This window comes from Podarcis gaigeae (genome assembly GCF_964106915.1).
Source record: "Podarcis gaigeae genome assembly, chromosome: 9".
Lineage (NCBI taxonomy): Eukaryota > Metazoa > Chordata > Lepidosauria > Squamata > Lacertidae > Podarcis > Podarcis gaigeae.
Window position 1 is genome coordinate 3127858 of NC_139685.1, and position 22410 is coordinate 3150267.

A 22410-nucleotide genomic window follows, 5' to 3' on the forward strand; every position below is an offset into this window, starting at 1 on the left:
AACTTTTTTTTTCAAAATGCAAAAGAAAGATTTGGCACATAATTTATTGCTTTTATGCATTCCACACAGCAATGATGACATACTAAAAGTTCTTTTACAACATGAAACTATGTTCAGTATGAAAAGTTCTTAATGAAAAAAACAACTGGCTTTTGCTAAGCAGGCTCGTGATGCTGAAATGTATCGGGAGAAAATGTAACCAGAAGTGGAACCAACCATGTTTGTTCTACTACATAGGTGTTTTTGGAAAGCACGTGTCTACAAAAATAATGAAACTTTTGACATGTCCACTGGGAAGTAGCACATTCAGAGCATGAACAAAAATAGCAGCTGAATGCTTTGATCCAGTGATGACCAACCCTTGGATCAAGTGTACGCAAGTCAAGGCCCAGGTTTGAGAGAGTATAATTCTGGTGCAGTGCTTTTCAACCAGGGGTACTTGTACCATTGGACATCCTGTCAAGTGCCACTACTTATAAAGCATTGCTCTGGTGCCTCTGCAGTGCATGCTAGCACAACAGCACAGCACAGGACACATGGGCAAGAGGCAAAGCCAATCTCTGAGCCACAGCCTGCCACGCAACATTTCCGTGGTTTATTCCAGGCGTGCTACAGGTTGACCACCCAATGTTTAAGCCGCTTTTTCCAGTTATAAAGTTAATGAAAATATTTATGTAATGTACGTTGAAAGGTTTATAAATAATAAACATGTAATAGTTTAGAAACTTGCCAACACAATAAACGTGCACCTACAATTCTAGGCTTGTCTACTACTCCCCCCCACCCATCACCCACCCCATCCAAGTTTATCTCAAGAAGGCAGCATGTCTCCTCCCTTTCCCCACATGCCATTTCAGAAATCCAATGGGAATAGGGCTCTTTTTATGCATTTAATGCATTTCTCCCTTACACCCAGTTCTAAAATGTTTACATGAAAGTCCCACTGAGTCCAGTGGAACTGTTTTCCAGGTAAATATGCTTAAGGTTGCAGCCTTAATGTCAAAAGATTAGAAAATGCCCAAATGGTGCTGCTAACGCAAAGCATTTTGTTGTACAAAAGAGAAAGTTCTAAGAAAACTCCTCCTCCTGTCGTGTTGCACATATTACATTGTGGGCTACCTCTACAGTGGCTTTTTTTGTCTGTTCCGTAGGGCTCCACTACTTATCAGAATATTTTGCTGCCTAACATTTTTGCACATTCACTAAACATCATGATCCACCATTAAAATGTACATTTCCGTAGTGTCTGTTTTGTGTCAGTGCAAGTCCATATACAAGATTCTCTAGCCATAGTGGAAATGCAGTGAAATGTTCACAGCTTTAACAAAACAACAATTAAGCATGCCTTGTTGCAAAGAACTTAATTACTTCTAACATATCTGTTACAGTGAGAAAAAACAGGTCAACTTTATTTTTTGGTACTCATCTTGGAGTCGCAAACCAATTTTAAATACAGTTTATTAACTAACCCACATAATTTCTAGTTATGGCTATGATAATTCAGATTGCAAAACTGATTTAAAAATGAAACATTAGTACACACAGTAAAATGCACAATTCTCCCCTGTGTCCAAACCCCTGGATGGCTCAATGGAATTCTAAACTGCAAGAAGGTACCTAAGTTGGAATTATTAACAGAGAAACTGGTGTTAAAGCTCTAAAGCAATGCTGATATGCACTTGGCCATTAATGGTCTAAGTTTTTATTTTCTTATTTTTCCTTTTTGCAAAGCAGTTATCGGCAAACCAAAGCAATTGCACCATAAATATGAGTAACCTCTAAATTATCCATAACAATGAGACGTTCGATGAAAGCCCCCTTGATACCTTCCAATCAACAAGATCAATCACATTAAGCCGATTTCTCAGCTGCTTCAGTCTCCTGCTCAGAAAGTTTCTCTTCTGAAAGCACTGTCATCCACGGAGATACGGATCGTGTGATCGTTTGTTTGGCCAGGTTGTAGTGGTTTATAACTGTATAAAATTTCCCTCTAGCACTAGAGTCTTGTTCAGAGTAGTAGTTCTCTAATCCAGCCGGAATGCATTGATTGTTCTGAAAGACAATCATTTCAATGTATTTAAATTATTTCTAGGCCATTTTTCTATTGTTGTTTGTAATTTAACTTAATCTACGGTGGGTAACAAGAATAAAACAAATATAACAGAGCAGGACAACAAACGTGCCCACCTTAACTTCTGCACCATGAAACTAAAAACACAGTCTTCTAGCTTTGCATATTGTACTTGCTTACAACACCCATGTACCCACCCTTTCTCTGGGTTTTCATCCCGTGCAGGTTGAAGGAATACTGAAGTTTTCTCCTAAATTCTCACTCAGTCTGCTGTGGGTACACTTTGTCACATAGGAAGACCCTAGAAAGATACACCATCCCTCCAAGATACGCACTAGAAGAGTGAAACGGTTTTCCCTGATATGTAAATCATAAAAGGACTTCCTGTTTCCTGTAGATTCTCAGTAGGAGGTGGGCACATGGACCATGATCCAGCACAAACCCTACCTCAACAGTCATTCAAAAAAAATAAAAATGCATGCACACCTTTGATGCAATTTTCCATCCCAGTAGCCCCAAACAACTTTTAAAACTCCCTCCAAATATAAAGGCAGTTTGGCAGAAGAAGTGTTGAAGCAAGAACTGCAAAATCCTGGCTGTGTGCACTCAGACGAGTTTGGATTTGATATCCCGCTTTATCACTACCCGAAGGAGTCTCAAAGCGGCTACCATTCTCCTTTCCCTTCCTTCCCCACAACAAACACTCTGTGAAGTGAGTGAGGCTGAGAGACTTCAGAGAAGTGTGACTGGCCCAAGGTCACCCAGCAGCTGCAGGTGGAGGAACGGAGACACGAACCCAGTTCCCCAGATTGTGAGTCCACCGCTCTTAACCACTAACCACTGAAAATCTCACTTTTTTGTTTATTCCCATGAAGTCCAACCTGACTCTTCAGTTTCTTACGCTTCAGCTCTATCAAGTCCATGGCTGAACCTCCTTAAAACCTTTCTATAATAGACCTTTCCCTCAACACATGTTCTCTATGTGGAGTACCTGATGATGTGGTTCCTGCAGCACTTTAAAGAAATGTTGCCAATCATTTGCTTGAGAGGGAAAGGAGAGCAGCCAGGTGGGAGAGACGAAATCTAGGAGCATCCTGCCTCAAGCAGCTATTAAGTGGAATTTCATTTTTGCTTCCAGGTTCAGCTCTTGGACCAAGAGGGGAAAGTGTGCTGGACCAGATGGCACATGGGACTGGTTCTCCATTCAGTGGTGTATGTGTTTAAGCTTGCTTAAGTCCACATTCAGCTCCAAACTGGATCTGGGGGCATGTCCATGTTCTCAAAGCAGTTGATAAGCATGATTGGTGTGGCAAATTATAACTCATTAAACACTGAGTTTTCTCACCCGTCAGCATCTCTAAAAAGTGGAGTCAGGAGTCAAAAACCCTGCATTTATTTAAACTGAAATCTATTGTCTGAATAGGCAAAAGTAATCAACTAACATTATTTCATTGGCTGACACATATTCTGTATTCATTTTCAGTTCTCTGAACATTGATTGGGATATTACCAAAACACCTTCCACAAGTGCACAGGGCTTCTGTTACTGTTTTAAATTATGTAGAATATTAGTGCAAAATAGCCTAGAATTGAGAGGGACAGAAATAACATGTTCTCCCTGCCTTTCATAATTTTGCAAGTCCCTCAGGTCGCCTTTAGTTTTTAACCTGAATTAACCCCAACCTATTTGAACCATTCCTTTAGTTTTCATTATTAGTTATGCCCCTAAAACAATACAGATGATCAATACATTGGAATCACTGTGTTCTGTTGTTGCTGGTTTTAGAAAACTTTCTATTACCTTGAAAATGAAGCCTTCTGGACAGGTATGGTCATATTTGTAAACCTTGTAGACTACCAGAAATACAACACACGTCAGGAATGCAAGGGCGAAAAGGACCAAAACAGTTACCTGCAAACAGACAATATATTAACAACATACTTAGCAAGACAGTTTTCTGTTTAATGCACACTGTTCACCCCCCCCCCCAAAAAAAAACCACTCCAGAAAATGATGGAAAGTTCTGAAACCTACCAGAGCTCCAATTCATTCCGTGACGGAGCAGGTATATACTGTGCACCTAAATTACCGTGATATACGAGTCCATTCATGCTGTTGCACAATTCCTGTGATTCTTCCCCCACAAAAGAAAGCGTGAAGATTCTGTCAAAATTGTCTCTGTGCACCAACACTACACATTTCTTTAGATCAGAGATGGAAAAGCTGGGGCCTCCAGATCCTTGAACTACAACTCTGCTCATCCCTGACCATTGACCATTCTTGCTACGGCTGATGGCAGTCGTGGGTCCCAGCAACATCTGAAGGGCCACAGTTCCCCATCCCTACAGGCTTGTGCCTCTAGTTCCACCTCATAAACTGGAGCACGGGCTTGGTGTGCCAACTGAACTTAGGAAAAGCACAGCATCTACTTCAAGACAGGTTTTATTAAGTCAATTCTAGCAGCACAAGAGAGCGTCTTTCCTCTTTGCTAACCAAGAGTCAAATGATATGTATTATGGCTATACAGTCTGCTTCTTAAGCCTATTTTTAGCCTTGCTCACTGCAACTGTTCTGGTAAAATGTTTCACACCAAACTCTGAATGCCAGTACCTGTTCAAAGGCTGGTCTTTATGTTTCTGGCTTCATTCAACCCCAATGAAAAACCAACTTGAGTTCAGGTACTTCTTCCCTGTTCTTCTAAAGATGGAAAGCTCTATCCTTCAGCAGAGAGTTTGCTCCTGATAGGCAGGCAGTGCCTGGTGGGACAGGTTCTTTACTGCCTACAGTGGTACCTCGGTTTAAGAACAGCCCTCTTTATGAACTATTTGGTTTACGAACGCTGCAAAACCAGAAGTACGAACTTTACCTCGGTCTAAGAATGGAAGCCGAACGGTGGAAGGGCACTGGCAGCAGGAGGCCTCATTAGGGAAAGCACACCTTGGTTTAAGAACGGTTTTGGTTTAAGAACGGACTTCTGGAACGGATTAAGTTTGTAAACTGAGGTACCACTGTATTTAATAGAACTGGTGTCTTCCACATTTCATCTGCTCTCCAACAACACAGAAACAGAATCCCTTATGGACCTAAGTCTATAAACCACACAGTGACTGACATGCTAATAGAGCTGAAATTGCTCATTTTATTGACAAGTCACCTGTGTTCCATTTGCCTTGATTTACCCTGGAGAGGATTATCCAAGCTGTGACTTATCTTTGCTTCTGGTGATAAGGGCTCTACTCTGTTTTTGATCACTCTTTCATAAGAAAATGTCATGAACATACGGAGTGTCCTTTTAGATTCATACTTAGCCCTGTCTCCACTGAAAAGTGGGAGAAGTGAAGTGATGAGCAGTTTGTCCACCAGAAGTTCATGCAGCCACAATGCCAAAAAGATCCCCTCCTTCTTTTGGCCATCTGAATTCTTGCATTGGGAGGATGGGGATTTGCACTTGGCTAGTCAGAGATGCCAGAAATGTACTGTGTTACTGTACTGAGGGTTCCTAGCCCACTCTTCGAACTGCCATTACCATAGGAAACAGCAAGAGCAACAATATTCCAACCATTCAAATTGGACAGAACATCCAGAACCGTACAGACAGATTAAATTCCCAGAGATGCTTGACTAGAAAAGAGTGATGTCTTTTAATTAAGGTAAAAGTAATGTATTTTAATTTTTGAAGAACTCCCAAAAGACATGGGAGCCTTTCCCATGAAATTCATTCCTCCAGGAACTCATGGGCAGGGCAACGTGCTTCCTTCCTGCTACACAGAGGAGGGCAGTGGAGTTCTGAGATGAAGCCACACCATTTGCCCAGTCCTCTTGGCTCTGGAGTGGCTTGGAACCTCAGAAAGCAATGGGCACTTCGCTGCAGTAGCCTATGAACCAGGTTGTGGACTGCTTGCTTGTCTCTTGAAGGCCTTGCTAACAGATACCTCTCTGGATGCTTTCTGCCACTGGGACCCTCATGCAAAGATCTTCATACAATGATGCACACGTCACTGTGTTCTGTGTGGTGGGAGTCCTAAACCAGACACTAATGGACTGGATGGAGAACAATAAACTGAAGCTCAGATTGCATTGTGGGGGTCAGGAAAACCCCCAGAACAACTTGCAAGGGTAGGAGAGAGGAGATAAAAATGCTCAGGGAGTCTGTGTCCCTCCCCCCCCCCCCCCCCCGCCACAGGAAGCAATCATGAGTGAGAATTGGCCACCTTAAAATGCTACAAGCAGTGTAACTGAAACTTACAGATTGTTGTGATTTCTAAGCTTTAGAATGAAAAAGGATACATATAATTGGATAAAGTACGGATTTCCTCTCCTCCCTTTTCCTTTTCAGCATCAAGATAAATCCTGCAATTCTCTAGGGGAGCAAAATCCTACAGCAAACTCTCTCCAATGCATCCGTTACTTAGCAGCCAAACCCAACAATCTAATACCATGAAGGTAATCCCAGTGTGATAACCATAAAGTAATATCTAAGTGACAATGGGTTTTTCATGTTCCATCCACTAGTACATAACAATGCAAACATTTAATAATCCTCCGAGTATATATGACTCGGGAGTTGCTTTTTGTTTATTTTCTTCTACCTGCATGAAATAGCTGTCTTCAGCTTTTACACGCAAAAACATCCTGATTTGCTTTTAATAAAAGTTGTTGGTAGATTATATTTCACAATGTAACTTTGAAGTCTTAATCTACAAAACACTATGCTGTATTTTGTACACGTTCACACACAAAATGATTTAGAAACTACTAGAACTCAATTCTTATTTGGACCCAGGACATTGGTTAAATTGAGGTGTCACAGTAAACTGTCATTTGAGCTTCCAAGCATGCAAGAGGCAAACCATGGCTTGGCCTTGCTTTTTTATAGAGGCATGTAATCATAGAATTGTAGAGTTGGAAGGGACCCCCCAGAGTCATCTAGTCCAACCCCTGCAATGCAGGAATCTCAACTAAAGCATCCATGACAGATGGCTACATCACCTTTCAGCTCACTAGTCTCCTCCCAGAATTGTTATTATTTATTATTATTTATTAAATTTGCATACCGCTGTATACCTGTAGGTCTTAGGGCGGTTACAACATAAAATCACAAAATACATAATAAAAACAACACTTCCCCAAACTGCTCTGAATTACTGAGAAATACTGTGTGTGAGATGCCTATATTTATCTCCCTTTGGGTCAAAAAGTAGCTGACCAAGCCATTTTGGGTTGGAAGACTCACCTGAAGGGAAAGTGTTAAGCACCCCTTAATCATTTCTGCTGTTCCAGTCAGATTCCTTCTTACCCCAAAAACTGCATTTTAGTTTAACAACAACAACAACAACCTGCTTAGAGATCACCCATCTTGCAGAGTTTCATCTAGTTTGGCACAAATGCAGGTAGGCTAATCTTAAGCTGTTCTTATAGGAGATGAGTCCCCAGCTTTTTTGGACTAGTGGACACATTTGGAGTGTTGACAGAGAGTCGTGGGTATAGGGACATTGGGGGAGGGAGCACCCTAATTTACAAAATGGCTGCTATGGCCAGTCATAGAAAACAAGGTCAAAAGCCAAGTCACTTGTCTCAGAAACTGAGTGCAAGGCAGAAGTCGGTCGGAGTCCCATTGTTTCCACTAGTCACTAGTGGAAGGACCAGGACACATTAGTGATATGTATGGCACTCTACAGATCCACTGATGTTAAACAAGCCTAAATGTCATGCACAGTCATTGGCACATTCATTTTTGACCAACTACAGGTCTGAACCCAGACAAAAAAACGATCAGTCTTAATTATGGTTTACTGACACTTCAATAAATTATTGTTAAGATTACGTAACTACTGTATTTGAGTTGGGATGACACAGCAAGCTGAAGTCAATCAAAATGGAAGCGAAAGATTCCAATCTCCTCCTTGCAGCTTAGTTTATTTTCTAGTCCAATGATAAGCTGACAAACGGATAATAATAAAACTAAAGTTTTCTACCAGCTGAAAACTCCCACAGTGCAGCATGTCATCATTACCACCAGCTTCAGCTGTTTGTTTGGGAAGAAACTCTCAAGAAATAACCTTGCCTCAAACCTTTGGCCAGTATCTGGAGCTCAGTTGGTTAGAACATGGTGCTGATAACACCGAAGTCGGAGGTTCAATCCCCATACGGGATAGCTGCATATTCTGGCAGAGCAGGGGGTTGGACCAGATCAGGGGGGGCCAGCTCCCAAGATACTGCGATCTACTCACATAGTTAAAAACTGGCAGTGATCTACCCCCTTTTGGGGGGTTCAGGTCAAAGTTGTTGAGTTTTTTTAGGGAGGAGGGGAGCCGCAGTTGTTCAGCTTCTTTGGGGGGAGTCAATGATCTACCAGTGATCTACCACAGACATTCAGTGATCTACCGGTAGATCATGATCTACCTGTTGGACATGCCTGGACTAGATGATCCTTCCAGCTCTGCAGTTCTGTGATTCTATAGCTGTACATGGTTGTTTTCACCACCAATCTTAGCTGTTTGTAACTATGCCTTCCTCGGGCCTTTTGCTTTCTGAATGGAGTTGCACAAATGTTATAGGCATTGACTGGGGATCAGATATGAATTGTGTCACAGCACAATGCTATCCATTATGTCTATCCTTTTAGTGTTGCAATTTTGCTTGGCTTCCTTCCTACCAAGAAGCTCACCTGTCTATCTGCTCTCTTTGTCTTAGGTAATCTGAACTATGAGAAGGTTAATTTCTCTCTCTTTTTTTGTTCCTCTAAATTCCAAACACTTGCCAATGACTCAGTACAGTGGTACTTTGGGTTAAGAACTTAATTCGTTCCGGAGGTCCGTTCTTAACCTGAAACTGTTCTTAACCTGAAGCACCACTTTAGCTAATAAGGGCCTCCTGCTGCTGCTGCGCCACCGGAGAACAATTTCTGTTCTCATCCTGAAGCAGAGTTCTTAACCCGAGGTACTATTTCTGGGTTAGCAGAGTCTGTAACCTGAAGCGTATGTAACCCGAGGTACCACTGTACTTTTAAATCATATTTATTGTCTAATCTGGTGACAGTTGGGTTAGCAAAGCTACGCCTTCTTCCCAATACAGCCACACTGTTCCAGGAACTTGTAATGGGTTTTTGATGTTCTGTCCCATGTTGGTTTATGCTCCTCTGTTATGCAAAGTCCCAAAAAAATGTAGTACAGAAATTGTAGGCACCAGCAAGGCCAAGTCTTCTCATCCATTACATCCAGTAGGAGGGATTTCACGCCACTGGTACAGAATAAGTAAGGGCTGCCTCAAGATGCATGCCAAGGATAGCAACATTCAGAAACAGCCCTAATCCAGCCTCACCTTCCAACAAAAGCTAATCTTTTGTTTCTCTGCTAACCAAGAACATCCAATCTTTAAAAGAAAAAGCAAATTGATTTTTGGCCCGCCTTTCAATCAGCCCTCCAACAATTTTCAACCTGGACAGGATTTATCCTTCGCTACTGATTTGGTGGCCTGTGGTACTTGCAAGTTTACAGAATTAGAGAACAACATTTTTCATGCACCGTCAAATGGATGATAAAAACCAGCAAATTCATGAGTTCAAACATCAAATTTCTGAGACAGTCTACTGACCAGTGCAGACCCTAAGAACAAAGGAATAAGGGGGAGGGGCATTTAAGGAAATTAAAGTTAACATGGGAAAGAAGGAGCAAAGGTTCAGGGAGCTATTCCTTTATGCTAAATAAATAACAGCCTCTAGATAAACAGGCATAATCCAATAGGGAATTATCCTGCACATGCCATATTTAAACACACAGTTCCCATTAATTTAAATGAGGCACATGCAAGAGACTATCCTGTTGGTCTGAGCCCTAAGATTTGCATATAGGTCTGTGGGGCTTTCTTAGAGCAATCTCAGTCTAATTAATAATAATAATAATAATAATAATAATAATAATAAATATTTAATTTCATTTATGAATCACTTCTCATGAAGCTTCCCAAGCACAATTTACAATGAAATAAAAACATACACAGAACAACTGCATATATAAAACAGCTAAAACTCTAGCATATATAAACACAATCAACATTTTTCTTTCAAAAACAGCAACACTTCTATAAATCTATTCAAATTCATCGGATACCAGATGGGGTAAAAGTCTCCACCTAGAAGGCTTGCTGAAAGAGGAATGTCTTCAAGAGGCACCAAAAAGACAATATTCTGGCAAAGGTTTCACTATGATTCTTCCACCAAAGAACTAAAGATTTTAATTCCTCACTTCAAACTTCTCCCATTTATGCAACAATAGTTGTAGGTTGTTGTTTTTTGTTTAGCCACCTGCAAGGCCCAAGTGAGCGAGGTGATAGGTTCTAAATATAAGCGAATAAGTCAAGCATCTGTTTCTTTATGCCAGAAATAAAGTTATGATATGACTTACCTTAAACCGTTCTGAGACACCTTCAGTGATACTGACTGTGAACTCAGCTATTTTAGGAGTACGGAATTTTCCTTTCTTGCGGTCAGGTTCATATTCTGTTTTTGTCTTGACCACCACCTTTGCAAGGAACATCAACAGGAGACCAATTACCAGCTTGATTGGTGCAGCCAAACTCTCAAACATATAACAATGCAGCCGTCTCTCCCTTTGTGCATGACTTGCTCATTAAATATAGTTTGCAGCAAAAGCAAGTGGCACAAAACAAACCTGATGAATCCAGTTCTGCTCACACGTCAGAGGCATCGGGGGAAAGCTGTTCAAATCGTGATTCAACTCATTACATGCAATTCCGTCCTCAGTGACATGAACATTATGAGCATAATCTACCAGAAAGTTCTCCTGTGAAACAGTTCCTGTTTGTTTCAAGTGGGGTTTGCTTGTGCAGGAAACATATCCATGGGTGGTATATTTATGTGCCAGCTTTCTCTCAACGACCCTCAAGGTATTAAAAAGAGTAACTTACTAAAAACAAGAGCCAACAAAAAGCAAATCACAATAGCTGCAATTTAAATTAATTCAAAGGCTTCCTTTAAAAGCCAGGTTTGGGCTACTGTACTTCCTAAAAGCCAGGTTGCAAAGTATCATGGCAAGGCCTCATTTGCTGAATGAAGATCTTCATGGGAAAAGGTCACCCTTAATGTTTTTGATGTCTCAAGGATCTCCCCACCACTTTTTAAGCAGCTGCGTAACATGCGCCTTCTTCTGCCACTGTATTGGGAAATTATGAACGCAGATTATTTCTGGAAGCAGATGTGTAACAACCACCTCATTTCCTGTGATGCTGCTTTTTTCTCATTAATTTGACACCAAGTCTTGCCCTTTACCTTGGTGTCATATTAGACCATCATTCAAGTCTCTAAGTTAGGTATATTTCCGTGCAAAAGGAAGCTTGTGTATAAACATCCTTAGGCTGCAACTCTAAACATCCTTACTCTGTTTTCAATGGGTCTTGCACCAACGGGGCTTACTTCTGAGCAGACATCTGCAATTCCAGTGGTGTTCACGTTCACCTCAATGTGCTTAAGGTTATAAATCTTCCTTAAACACTGGGTGGCTTAAATTGGGGGTGGCCAACATGGCACATGTGCCCACAGTGGCATTCCATGGCACCCACAGGTTTCCCTCCCCAGCATCCCCCTCCAAAAAAAATCATGCTTGAAAGAAGCATTCTGTTGTAGCCAATATAATAGTCTGTGAGACATGAGGGGTTGTGTGTGTGCTGCCCATGACAGCTTCTCCAGATGTGCAAATGTGCCCCAAAAGGTTGGCGAGCCCTGACTTAAATCCTTGCAGAATACCTTTTAAAATGTTGCTGTTTTCTAGAATCAGAAAGCTGGACAGATTCGGGCCCTATGAAGAGCTCCTGTGCATCGTGACTAAGAGGTTAAGCTATAAATTGGGCAGCTCAATAGCACTGACCCACCTTTCCTTAAGCCTTTTCTTAAAGGTTCCTTGAAATAATGGGTTGTACACCGTGCCATTCTTTGGTGAGCAAAACATCCCCGGCAGGCCTTTGCCTTTTTCCCTCCCCTCTGCAGCCCCCTGCGTGCCTCAAAATGTGCGCTGGAGGGCAGTGGCGTAGCGTGGGCTATCAGCACCCGGGGCAAGGCCAGTAATTTGCGCCCCCTAACCCCCTAACCCATGGTGGCATTCAACTAAGTTTTACTCAACTGTGTAAGTCCACTAATTTCAATAGTAAAACTTCAAAATGCCTCATGAATGAGGAAACCTGTTGCTACACCATGCTCTTTTCCTAGGTAGAATTTCCCCATAAAATTAAACCTTGAAAAGTCTCCTTTTTAAAATCACATCACTAGCAAACAACACTATATAATGCAGAGGTGAGCAAGCTTTTCTTCTGTTAAGGACTATGCTCTAGCGGCTGGAAGCAAAGGTGGGAGTGGCTACCTGCCATTTCTCCCTCCCTCCCTTGATGCTGTTTCTTTCCCTCTCCTGTCTCTCCTTCTCACCCCCCCCCTTTCTCTCTCTCTTTCTGCCACCCCTCCTGCCATTTCCCCCTTCTTTTCACCAGTCTGAAATCGGACCAAGAAATCATGCTGAAGCCATGTTCCTACCTCTGCAAGAGTGTGTTAATGGAATTGCACGAGGTACATCTTCAAAAATGAGGCAGCTGCAAGACCCCTCTTGAAGAAATCCTTGCCAAGTCCTGCTAATTTTTTAAAACAGCAACCAGTGGCAAACCTTCCTTTCTTAGTCAAGATGCTCAAGCTATTCAGTGCCTTTTGCAGGCAAGGTGGTGGCTGTTCATCTACTGGCATTCCTGGATAACACAGGTTTTCTGATTTCAATTCTGACCTGGTTTTGGGCAGAAATGGCTTTTTAGCCATTGGGCACTGCTCACTTTCAGGAAGTGAAGAAGATGCCTTAAGCGGATTCAGATCACTAGTACATCTAGCTCAGGACTGTTGGCTACCTGATTATTTGTGCAATGTTTCCAGAGAAGTAAAACGACTCCAACGGATTTACTGAGCAATCAATGTGATCTGTTTGCAGGGAGGCCGCATGATGTTGCCTGAAGCAACTGTGAACCCACATTTTCCTCATCACAAAAAGTCTGATTTTTGGAGGAAACAGGTTTGCTAGGGAAAAATACTAATCAACTTGTTGTGCCAGGCATACTCACTTTCAGCGTCTGGTTAAGCCCTTAACTGTGGAAACAGTTAAATGGTTGAAGGGAATTAAAGGGTTATCTGGAGGACCACAGATTCAGCATCCACCATCTAGAAGGAATTAGGTACAAGTAGATGCAAAAAGGGAGTCGCAATACACAGTATCCCAGGAGAAGAATGAGCCCAGCTTCTTCCTGCATTCAGAATGCAGTTGACACAATTGCCAGTTGAATGATGAAAGTCTATTGTCCTAGCCTATTGTCTTTCTCCACCCCTTCCATACCTCAAGGTGACAAACTGCCTTTATTCTATTTTTCAAACACACACACACACAATGTACATTCATTAAACGGAATGTCCTTTTTTGCACTAGTTGCTTATTTAAAAACCACCTAAGCAAAACCATATGAAATCCTGGCCCAGAGAGGGGCGTGGCCTTGTGATATCTCAGGGAGCCAGCCAAGATGGGATTTCCTCAAGCTTTGGAATGAGCAGAAATTGCACGCCTGAGAACTAAGCCAACTTCAAAGGTGAATGTGTTGTGAGCCAGTATTCCAGGTTTTGTTTTTAAATAGTAGCAAGCTGAAGCGGCCATTTTCATAAGGACCACAATGCCCAAGGAAGGGAAGTGTTCATTCTTCCCCCATCACACCTCTAACCAAAAATCCACCATTAGCCTTAGGAAGAAACCTCTTGCTCCTGCCAGTGCTAATAGACAACTGGGTGCCATGTGCAGTTTGACCGATCATTATCAACAGGCTTCTACAGGGGGTTCCCCACTCGAGCTATCTATGTCTGCCTGCACATACGCTTGGGATGCACATGCTCCCGGCATCGCTACTTGGCTACCATAAGGCAGAGGAGGCAACATCCATGTCCACAGCTGCTTTTAACCAAAATGATTCTTGGGGTAGCTGCAAGCAGCAAAATGGCTGTTTTGGGAAAAGGGAGAGACAGAGCAGTGGGGGTTGAGGGACAGGACACAGGGGCATCCCTCGTGGTATCGTGAGACCAAAGCAAGTCACACAATTTCTGCTGAAACTGTAGCCTTCTCAGTGTGCAGCTACCCATCGGCTTTCAGCGGGGGGGGGGGGGGACATCTTATTGGGCAGAGGTACTGGCTGACAAATACCGCTGCCCTATGGGCCACGTGGTGGAGAGGGAATTTTTAACAATGGCCTTGGTTCAGGATACCCTGTTAAGTGGCAGAAGGCATCGCATATTCAAGTAGCGTGGGGTGGGACAACCAACAACCAGTACCTGGAGCTGGAAGGCCCATTTTCAACTCAGCTGTAGGGACTAGTCCAGGGGTAGGCAACCTAGGGCCTGGGGGCCGGATGCAGCCCAATTGCCTTCTCAATCCGGCCCATGGAAGGTCCGGGAATCAGTGTGTTTTTACATGAGTAGAATGTTTCCTTTTATTTAAAATGCATCTCGGGGTTATTTGTGGGGCATAGGAATTTGTTCATTTCCCCCCAAAAAATATAGTCCGGCCCACCACATGGTCTGAGGGACGGTGGACCGGCCCACGGCTGAAAAAGGTTGCTGATCCCTGGACTAGTCTATGCAATGAAAGGAAGGATTGTGAAGCCTATGGTTTAAGCACTTCTTTTGTGGCTCCCAGGGTGAAGAGTGGATGGAAATTATGCTGGAGAGAGCTGGCATCAGGAGTCCTTGTTTATTATATGGACAAGTATAGTAGGGGTGGTAGTCACCGACTTTTACTCCTAGCAGACCTAGAGAAATTAACTTAGTCAAGTTTATTATTTTCAACAGGTTTACTCTGATCAAGAGCAATATGATTATGAAAAATCAGCCTGGAACCCAATTTCCAGATGTACTTGATGCCCAACTGCCGATTACATTATTTGGCAGTTTCTTGTGAAGAAGGAAGGGGAACACCCGTCAAAAGCCAAAAAGAGTAGCCAAAAGCCTTTACTAGCTAGCCCAACTCAACAACATTTTCCAGGGGACATGTCAAGATATGCTCCTATCCCATATACAACCTTGTCATATTCTTTATTGGAGAACAAAATTATGTAGGAGCAACAACTGAAGAGCTGGGCTGAGTGCAAAGAGGGTATCTGGTGGGCAAGAAGCCACACCCAGGGATGTGAACAAAAGCATGTAGAGCAGCTGCAACAAAGCCTTTGTGTGTTCTATGTTGCAACAACCACAGCTCTCAGCTCTGCTATTCAAGGCTTCCAGGCCCCTAAGTATATCTACAGATTCCTTTTCCAAGCATTACTTGCAATTTATCTTTACAAGCTAGTTAAAAAGAGCCAGTACCTGCTCTGGGTTGTCTCTAAAGGATATTTTTATTTAAATTTGTAAATATTGCCCTACAAACATGTTTGCAGGACAGTTCACATAGGACTTGGTTTTTTAAAAAACAACTATCATAAATAATATGGAATACAATAGTAAAAATTATTGTACAGCAATAAAAAGACAAAAGCAGCAGTTAAAACAACTGAAATTTAGAATCCTGGGGGAATAAGAAAGTATTTGCCTGGCACCAAAGAAATAATAACTACTTCAGCACCAGACACCTGGGGAGGGAATTCCACAAATCCAGTGCCACCAAACTTATCTGAGGTTATTCCAGTGTAATTGTCTGGGTCCCCCAGCCCACAGTCCTAATAACTATAATTTTGTGTGGGTGCTGAGGATTCACTGCTATGGTTTTTCTCTGGGAAGAGGCAATAACCATGAAACCAGGTCAAATCTGTAGCATAAGCTATGAATCCCTTTCTGTCCCTAGAAAAGTATCACTTCACGATGTTGGTAATGTACTGTGACTGAACCCATGCATGACAGCCACGTTTTGCATGTCCTTTAGAGGCACAAGCATTTCTTGTGAAAACCTCCTTCCTATCAGTCCAGGCAAGAGGTGAGGAAGAGCCTCGTGGGGTTGTTCTCTAGGGAAATCTAACGGAGAAGATCTGAGAGTATTTTTGTTCAAAAATATTTCTTAAGCTGCACTGCAAACCCTGGAAAGAAGAGGACAACCTCATTATTCAGAATGAACGTCTTATTCAAACACATAGGGATGAGGTTGGCAGCAGGTTACTGGCTAAACAATGGGGGATTTGGAGATTCAGATGCTGTAAAATGGAGTAAAAAGACACAGAGATATTATATGATTGAAACAGATGTACCAGACATATGATACTGTAATTTAAAAGGTTCACAGGAAGTAGCAATAGATTTAATTCTCAAGGAAAACCTTTAAACTATACAAGTGTTGGTACCGGCATCTTTCTCAAAACTGAAAAACCTGGTTTCACAGTGTTGCTTTGCAAGCCTCTGTGACAGATATTCTTTTGTTGTTTGGCTGAGATCTGGGTGCGATTGTCAGGGGTGGAAACCAAAAACCGACTGTACCTTATCAGGAGGTGGGAACTGTAGTTGATTGACATCCAGGGGTGTGATCAAGGGGATGGTGTCAAATCCATCCTCCAAGAGGGGCTGCTTTGTGCTCTTCTCGCTAAAATTATTTCCCAGCTTCACCATTTTCTTTTCCTGGACGAAAGGGAGTCCTGGAAAATGCACACGTGCGGAAGCGCAAAGGACGGGTCACAAGAGCACTCTGCGCCAAAAAATGGCCAGCCTCCCTCCCGATACGAGACCACCTGCCACCTGGGGGGCACGACCAACCCCACTTTCCTAACATGTCATCCCTGGAGGGCTGCGGGGGGGGGGGAGTGCGCTACTCGATCCCTTCCTTCCCCGCAATTCGGTGCGCAGCGAGAGAGCCGCTTGCGCGGAGCCTGCACTGCAAGTTCCACGGGTGGGAAGGAGGCATGTCTGGGGGTGAGACCCATTTCGCCCCCCTGGGTGCCCCCCCCGCAAGCCCCGGCTTCCCTTTCTTCTCTTCCTCCCTCCCTCCCTCCGCCCCCGCCTGCCCGCCTCCATCACGGCGCCCCTCCTGGGCTCCCTGCCTCCCTCCATCCTTCCTCTCCATCCCCCCTCCTCTGCCCCTTTGTCCTCTCTGCCCTCCTCCTCCGAGACACAAGGACTGCCAGGGGGGGCCCGCGGCTGCCCACCCCCCGGGGGCCATGCCACGCTCCCGTCCCCCCCCCTCCTCGCCCCCGGAGCGCGGCTCTGCGCCTGACCTCGCCTCCTGCCTTTGCGGATGTTCCTGGGCTCGTGGCTCCCCCAAGCCTGGCCTCCTCGGCTTGAGCTCCGGCAGCAATGGCGGAGCCGCACGTCGGGTCTCTCGCCTGTCGCTGGCGAAGGGCTGGTGGGGAGCGGAGGGAGCGGCGCCGGGTTAATGGGCGCGCGGCGAGTGGCTCCTTCCTCCTCCTCCGGCGTGACGCAGCCCGCGCGTCGCCGCCTCCCCCCCCCCCCCGAGCCCCAGAAGCACCAAGGAGCCCCCGGGCGACCCACGCCCCGCGCGCTCGGGCTGCGGCAGAGAGAGGGAGGGAGGGAGGCGGGGGGCTCCGACGGAGCGAGGCTTCTACCGGCTGCGGGATGGGCAGAGGGAAGCTTGGGCGAGGCAGCCGCGGAGCGAGCGAGCGAGCGAGGCCGGCGGGGCAGGTGGCGAGGCGGGCGGGCGGGCGGGCGGGCGGGGGTCTCCCGGAGCGCGTGCGCCTCTGCCCCCCCCCCCGCACCACCCGCAGCATTGCTTGCACTGGTTTTTCCTCTCCCTGGGGTTTATTTCTTGTAGAAACCCCGGGGCGGGGCGGGGGGCTTATTACTGCGAAAATGTCCCCTGGAAATCCCCCCCCCCGCTGCTAAAAAGGAGGGGACCCTAAGGCTCCCCCAGGAGAACACAAGCGCCGCAGCCAAACAAAGGGAAGCGGGAAGCGGCCTGGCCGGCGGAAGGGGCTGTGCGGGCCGACCCTCCCGACCCCGGGCCAGGCTCCCGCCACCTCCGCGGGTGCCTCATTTGCCTCTAGGGAAATTCTTTTTGTTAAGTTTGGGCCCACTTCTCCAATCTGTTATGGTCATATTGGATCCCGATTCTGTCTTCTGCAGCACCAGCTACCCATCGCTGTTTGGTGCCATCTGCAAATTGGATGAGCATCTCCTCAATTCCTTCATCCAAGGCATTTATAAAGATGTTGAATAAGAGTGGGCCCGGGCATGTAGAGACCTCACACACATTGATATCTTGCCTGTGGGCTTCTTGTGAGCATCCGGCTCACCACAGTGAGAACACAATGTTGGACTTGATGGGAAGAGCACTGCTGGGCGAGGCTTAAGTTCTAACCATGGCAGGTTCCCATGTGTGGCAACTGGAGGCAGAAATGGGCTTGGGAAGAAGATGGCACTGTCTTTATGGCACACGAGACCCAGCACATCTCTTGGTAGAAATTAAACAGGCAAAGGACACCTACATGGGCTAGTTGTGTTTCATCAGCAGGTTAGCTAATGAAATGGATCTATCAGTGCTGTGCCAGTAACAATGTGATAATCAACAATACTGGTGTGATTTAAAAAAATAAATAAAAAAATTCTGGCTTAGTGAAGGGAAATCTATTTTGCCTCATGTTTCTTGAGAAGCAGAATAGAAAATCAATAGTATCCTGGAAAATAAAAGAAAAGAAAATGGCTGAAGAAATATTTTGGCTGCTTACTTAGACAACCCGTAACCACGTTTCCTATTTAAAAGCTTGCCATATGACGTCTTCACCCCCTGAGAGGCAGCCCTTCCTAGTTTATTCCCATGTGGGAACCCAGCATGATCACATCCCCACAGCCACATGGAAACATGGGAGGTTTGGTAGTCACTGAGTCACTGACAGGCAGACAGGTATTATAAATATTTTTCAGTGACCAAAATGAACCTCCCTGGCTGCCAGTCTCTGCTGAAGGTACAATTACACTTCAGCAGCACTTGTTGAACTTCAGACTCTTTAGTTTATAGATAGTTTATAGAATTGTAGAGTTGGAAGGGAACCTGAGGGTCATGTAGTCCAACCCCCTGCAATTAAGGGATCTTTTTGCCCAACGCAGAGATCGAACCCACAACCCTGAGATTAAGAGTCTCATACTCTACGGCATGGGAAGGCAAACTAAGGCCTGCAGGCCGGATCAGGCCCAATTGCCTTCTGGATCCGGTCCACGGACGGTCCAGGAATCGCTCTGTGGATCACCAGCGTGCGCGTTCTTTTTCCCTCTCCCTCACACAGCGGTGGCAGCACCTCCTCCCTGTTATTCTAAAGCAGCAATGCTGCAGCAAGCAAAGGCTCTAGCAGCTCAGTCTGCTGCTTGTGGCTGGAAAGCCAAACAGGAAGTATGTGACTGTTGCCATGAAAACGAAGGGGCAGTCCATTCTCCTTATTGAGCACAGGATGTGAGCTCAGTGTGTGTCATATGACCTGTACAGGATGTACATGGGTGGAGTTTGGAGTTTTCTCTCTGTTTGTTGAAGAGAGCAGACATCTTTTACTGTATGGCTGCTAAAGACAGGAATAAAAGCATGTAGTTACATTTCTGTCTGTGTCTGATTCCCCTCCCTGGGGATATGCAGGGAGCAGGGAGGAGGAGAAGCAGTTGGTGTGTTTTTCTCACAGCCTGAGGAAAATCGCCGGAACGGACCCCATATGTTTTTCCTGCCGGGAGTCGCCGGAGGGAGGTCAAAGGAATTCAGCCGGTGCCTGAACAGATAGGCACATACCTCTGACCGGGCTAGAATTACAACAGTGGTAGCAGACGCCGGTTGCTGTTTTCATCGACCTCTGCATCAAAAAGTGGCCTCCATGGAAGCCTGAGGTGAGAAAGCTGATTCTCTGCAGCCAGAAGCTGACCAGAGGAAGCTGACAGCCAAAGCAACGGAGCCCAAAGGTATGAGATTTCGGGCTTAGAAGAGTGAACGCAGATTGAGTTATTCTCTGCTTCACGGGGAGCAGTGTATGCGTAAAACAGCTCCGAGAGAGAAGAGTTCTGCATTCCAAACATTCCTGTGGTTAATCCTGTCCAAGGGAAGGAATGCTGTTGCTTAGCAACGAAGGCCAGTTTCACGAGAGGGCTGGAAGTCAGGCTTTGCCTCGGAGAGGCAAAAACAAGGTTTTGTTTTGACTTAGGCCCAAAGGAACTGTTGGAAAGGGACTTTCCAAAGCGGCCAGTGTTATAGCTGCCAGGTGCACAGAGTGTAAACAAGCCAGCTATTGGATTTTAGAGGCTTGTGTTTGAGAGTCAATGCAAGGACTCAAAATGGATGCCAAGAAGGGGGGGAGGCCTGCCTTCTCCAGACCTCCTGACCAGTGACAATTATGCATCTTGGTCAATTAAGATGAAGGCCCTGCTGCAGAATCAGAGACTGTTTGGGGTGATTGAAAACCCCATTCCAGCAGCACCAACGCGTGCTTGGGAGTCACAGGATGTGAAGGCCAGAACTGCTATAATTCTGTGTGTGTCAGATTCGCAGCTGATACACATACAAGATTTACCACACGCGAGAGATGTTTGGGACACGCTGCGAAGGACACATCAGAGAGATGCAGGTTCTTCAGCGTTGCTGTATTTTGAGAAGCTGACCAACCTGAGGCTTGCGCCTGATGGAGATGTTCAAGCGCACCTGACGGAAATGAAATTTCTGCGTCAACAGATGGTGGAACGCAATTTCCGTCTGGATGAGGAAGTGTTTTGCTTCATGGTGATCAACAGCCTGAATCGGACTTACAAAACGGTTGCCAGTCAGCTGGGGTCTCTCCCAGCAGCGGATCTCACGTCGGAGAGGGTCTTTGCTGTGGTTCTTTGTGAACATGACAGACTTGCCGCCCTGGAAGTCAAGGACAGGGGGAGCCAAGAACGGAGATCTAACGCCCCCACTGCTGTAGCTACTGGAGGAAACGCCGTAGCTTTGAACGTTGTCCGATGCTACAATTGTGACCAGACTGGGCATCTTCAGCGGTACTGTAAGAAGCCACGTCAGAACAGAGGAGCCAAGGGAAGCTCCACAAAGTCTGAGGCGTCAGACAAAGGTCACACCAAGCCAAAGGCAAAGACTGCAAAGGCTTTGATGTCGCTAAAAGCCACACCAGAAGCGGGGAATTTCTTCGTCCTAGACACTGGATGTACGCAGCATATGTCACGACACAGAGGACTATTTTCTACGTTTAAGAAGCAAAGCTTCGTTGTACAACTAGCCAACGGTCAAGAGCTAGAAGCGACCGGAATTGGAACTGTGTATCTTAAAAGTCTGAACTTGACTATAAACAATGTTTATTTGGTTCCAGAGTTGAAGTACAATCTGCTCAGCGTTTCGCAGATTGCCAAGAAGGGACTAAAACTGTCCTATGATGATCAACACTGCGAGATCTACAAAGATGGAGAGTTGTATCTTTCTGCCAAAGAGAAAGATGGACTGTATTTGTTGACATTTGATCAAAGTGATTACATGAAGTGTAATTCTTGTGATTCTAACTTGATCTCTTTTGCAGGTGTAGCTGAGAAAAACGCCAAGCAGGTGACCTCGAGGGGCAAAAGGGCATTTCAGCGGGTGTATGCTGATGTGATTGGTCCTCTACCACCATCAAGGGGCAATGCAAAATATTACCTAATATGTGTTGATTCTTTCACAGGTTTTGTCTGGATTTATCTTTTGGAGAGACCGAAAGAAGCCTTAGAGAGGTTTAAAGAGTTTTGTGACAAGGTTAAAAATATGCATGATGCTGACATAGATTGTCTTTGCACAGATGAGAAGCCAATTTTTCTTTTACAGGAGTTCCAGAGGTTCCTGAAGAAGAAAGGGATAAGACACAAAGTTGCTAGTTCCGAAGAAGCTTGGAACAGATGTGTCTGTGTTAGGGTGAACAAAGAATTGCAAAAGGGAATGCATGCGCAATTGCTTAGTTCACATCTGCCACGTGAGTACTGGGCTGAGTCGCTGATGTCATTTTGTTATACGTGGTTGAGAAAGTTTTCAAAAGACTTGGGAAGTTCTCCTTTTGAGAAACTGTTCCATAGAAAACCTTCTGTTGCCCATTTCAAGGTGTTTGGGTCTCATGTGAGGACAGAAGCTCCGGGTGGAGTAAAGAATGCCAGAGGCATTTTTGTGGGTTATGAAAAGGGTCTCTACAGAGTAATTTTGTCTGAATCTGGTAAGGTGATTCTCACAAAATTTCTAGAGAGTGCTCCTGAACAGGAGAGAGTGATTGTTCACACATTTCCCACAGGAAGTGATGATGATTCTGATGATGATGTTGATTTTATTGAGTTCAGTAGTACTGATGATGACAGCGATAGCTCAGACAGCTCAGTTGTCACAGTCATTGAGAGGAAATTTCACATAAT

General features: G+C 44.8%; 1 protein-coding gene across 1 annotated transcript; it reads right to left on the reverse strand.

Annotated features, from left to right (window-relative positions):
* Nucleotides 1-1378: 1378 nt before the first annotated feature.
* On the reverse strand, nt 1379-17483 carry NSG1 (neuronal vesicle trafficking associated 1). The gene is made up of 5 exons (XM_083698482.1): nt 17283-17483; nt 16552-16706; nt 10475-10591; nt 3873-3983; nt 1379-2052 (listed from the first exon to the last, which is right to left on the reverse strand). Exons 2-5 carry the CDS (start codon nt 16678-16680, stop codon nt 1852-1854), a joined length of 558 nt encoding a protein of 185 aa, XP_083554608.1. The 5' UTR covers nt 16681-16706; nt 17283-17483; the 3' UTR covers nt 1379-1851.
* Nucleotides 17484-22410: the final 4927 nt, after the last annotated feature.

Excerpts from the sequence above, each read along its gene's own strand:
- NSG1 (XM_083698482.1), bottom strand. The coding sequence starts at position 16,680 with ATGGTGAAGCTGGGAAATAATTTTAGCGAGAAGAGCACAAAGCAGCCC. Across the intron at positions 10,592-16,551 it reads AGTTCCCACCTCCTGATAAG|GTGGTGGTCAAGACAAAAAC; the intron begins GTACAGTCGGTT and ends TTCCTTGCAAAG. Across the intron at positions 2,053-3,872 it reads CAGAAGGCTTCATTTTCAAG|AACAATCAATGCATTCCGGC; the intron begins GTAATAGAAAGT and ends ATTGTCTTTCAG.